Source organism: Frankliniella occidentalis, unplaced genomic scaffold (assembly GCF_000697945.3).
Source record: "Frankliniella occidentalis isolate FOCC.00 unplaced genomic scaffold, Focc_3.1 Scaffold13, whole genome shotgun sequence".
NCBI classification, from domain to species: Eukaryota; Metazoa; Arthropoda; class Insecta; order Thysanoptera; family Thripidae; genus Frankliniella; species Frankliniella occidentalis.
This window is the reverse complement of record NW_026267143.1, coordinates 922070-924830: the sequence shown is the minus strand read 5'-3', so window position 1 is coordinate 924830 and position 2761 is coordinate 922070. Positions and strand designations below refer to the sequence as shown.

Sequence of the window (2761 nt, the reverse complement as noted above, 5' to 3'; positions counted from 1 at the left end):
GGGGGGGCTGCAGATAACAACAAGCACCAAGCACAGCACAAACCGCACACGGTCAGCACGCGCTGGCCGCGAGGAGTATGAGGCAGGATAGGATTAGATTGTCCTGTATGCATTCGACTGGGATGGGGAGTTAAAATGCACGAACTTGTCCTGTTCACATTACTAGTCGCGACATCGCTCTACGACCCTTTTCCCTCGCTCTTTACTGCTCTTTGCCTCCATCGACTACGTATTGTGCTCAGTTTTCGACCCTTCGCTTCAGCTCACCGCCCGGCTTTACTTCTTTACACTAAATGTCCCCGCACTAAACGCGTTGTGGGGAAGTTCGCCTCGGCCGAGGACGTTTCGCAGAAACTGGTATCATTCACGAGGGTCCACAATGGTTCACGATGGTTCGTCCCTTCCATTAACAATTGATCATATGGAGCAGTAAAGGGGGCGGGAAAACTCGAGTGACAACGACTTCTGTCTCGCTTCGCCACTCTTCTACACTCTTCCCACCACCGACAGGCGCCCGTGACTGCGCGGGTAGGCAACCCGCTCTACCTCGCTGTAGGAACGGAGAGCTGCATTGTGGCGCCGTCTCACTCACTGCGGCTGCGGACGTTAGCTGGGACGTCCCTGACACGGCCACAGGCAAGCTTTATCAGAACCGACTGTAGAAAAAAGTTGGCTCGCCCCTCTCCCCCACACCCCATCCCAAAAAGTACTGCCCGACCTAGGTTTTGTCCGCCCTAATTTTCATGGACCTATTTTTCTCCGACGTCGTCGCGATATGCTGAGATTTGGAAAGAATGTGCTTCAAAGGCGAACAGCCTTCAGAGGCCATAAAGGGGTACTTGAAGTGCAGTGAGGGAAAGACCGGGCCCGGCCACCGCGGGGAGGAGGGTGAAGCTGCAGTCGCAGGTCAGAATCTCTTAGTTTTTATAGATAAATTTTGGATCTCTAAATCATTTTTTACGAGTTTTTACTGGGATGTTGGAGGATTTATAATAAACTCACAACACACTCTTGGTTGAGCTCTTTTGGTGAGTTACCAGTTTCATGGAATGTTATCCGCTGGCCCGTGTTATAAATTCACCTCATATCACAAAGCTGCAGCAAGTTTCACTCTAGCTTATTGTGAAATTTAATGAAGTGTAGGCTTTTATTTGTGTCGACAGAACTATTTGGGTGAAATTTTCAAACACAGTATTTTGGAAGGGTTGTAATTCTAGGCCGTTGAACTATGCCCAAAACGAAAATACTGATACTGTTTATACCACATTCTTTATTTCACATCGCGCTGACGGTCGATTAACATTTCGTGTGAAACACCCACTTCAAACCGGTCGTTTTATTCTAGTTTCTTATTAAAGTGATGTCTATACTACGGCCTCAACTGCCAGATGTTCTATAAAGATACATAATATGTAGAAGATGTACGGCGATTGATGATTACAAAAAAATAATAAAAAAAAACACGATAATACATGTAAATAAGCGAAATTGGCTTTGATGACTAGTTCCTGTCGCCACGATGAGTCTGCCGCACCTGAAACCGACAAAACTTTTTTCAATAAACCCAAAGAATTTTGCAAACCCGGTTCACCACCGACCACCGGCACGTGTCCCGCAAAGAAGCGAGCACAGAAAATGGGCTGTCGTGAGCTTACCGGGGCTGCTCGGTTGAGTAGGCGACAGAGTAGGAATGGCCTCACTCGAGGGATGGCCACCCTCGGCGGCGACGGGGCCACTAAGGGTACGGCCCTGCAGGGGCGGCGGAGAGGCCACTCACAAACTGCGTCGGGATCTCCAACGGCGTGGTCACAGGAGAGGGCGGCACAAGGGGCGCGTCCGCAGTCGCCGCAGTCGCCGCTGACGCCGAGGTCGAGAAGGGCGAGTAGCCGGAGGCCTCCAACGGGCTCGTCGGGGCGAACGAACTGGCCGGCGCCGCGGCGGGAGCGGCTGCCGCCCCACCGGCGGGCATCGAGTACGAGTACTGGTATTGATACTGATACTGCTGGGGCGCTGGCAGCGGCAAGGGCGCGGGCGGCGGCGGTGGAGCTGCAGCGGCGGGGGCGGGGCCGGCCGAGGGTTGGCTAGGCGAGAAACCAGCAGGAGGGCCGTAGCGTTCCGCAGGCACATAGTTGGGGGTGGGGGCGAAGGCTGGCGGAAGGACAACGGGGGCGGAAACTACAACAGGATCAGGAAGGGGTAACGGAGATGGCGCAGGAGGCGGTGGGACTGGCGATGCCAGCGACTGCTGCTGGATCTGCGGGGGGCCGTACTGGGGATCAGGAACAGGGGCTGGGGCGAATGCTGGGGACAGCGACTGCTGTTGGATCTGCGGGGGCCCGTACTGGGAGTCGGGAAGGGGGGCAGGAGCAGGGGCGGGAGCGAACGCGGGGGACAGCGACTGCTGCTGGATCTGCGGGGGCCCGTACTGGGGGTCGGGAACTGGGGCGGGGGCGAATGCTGGGGACAGCGACTGCTGTTGGATCTGCGGGGGCCCGTACTGGGGGTCGGGAACGGGGGCGGGAGCGAACGCGGGGGACAGCGACTGCTGCTGGATCTGTGGGGGTCCGTACTGGGGGTCAGGCGTTGGCGCAGGAAGGGGTAACGGCAAAGGAGGAGGAGGAGGTGGGGGTGCAGACTGGACCTGAGGCGGCCCGTACTGGGGATAGGGAATGGGGGCGGGAGCGAATGCCGGGGAAAGCGACTGCTGCTGGACCTGCGGAGGTCCGTACTGAGGGTCGGGGATGGGGGCGGGAGCGAATGC

The 2761-nt window shown here is 56.4% G+C and overlaps 1 protein-coding gene across 1 annotated transcript in view; it reads right to left on the bottom strand.

The window, feature by feature from the left end:
• Positions 1-1250: 1250 nt before the first annotated feature.
• LOC113217640 (uncharacterized) overlaps positions 1251-2761 on the bottom strand; it is a 2648-nt gene continuing 1137 nt past the window's right edge. The window contains exons 3-4 of the mRNA XM_052263600.1: positions 1656-2569; positions 1251-1534 (exon numbers count right to left, since the gene is read on the bottom strand). Coding sequence (XP_052119560.1) covers positions 1736-2569 — 834 coding nt within the window. The 3' untranslated portion in view covers positions 1251-1534; positions 1656-1735. The remainder of the gene's footprint in view (positions 1535-1655; positions 2570-2761) is intronic.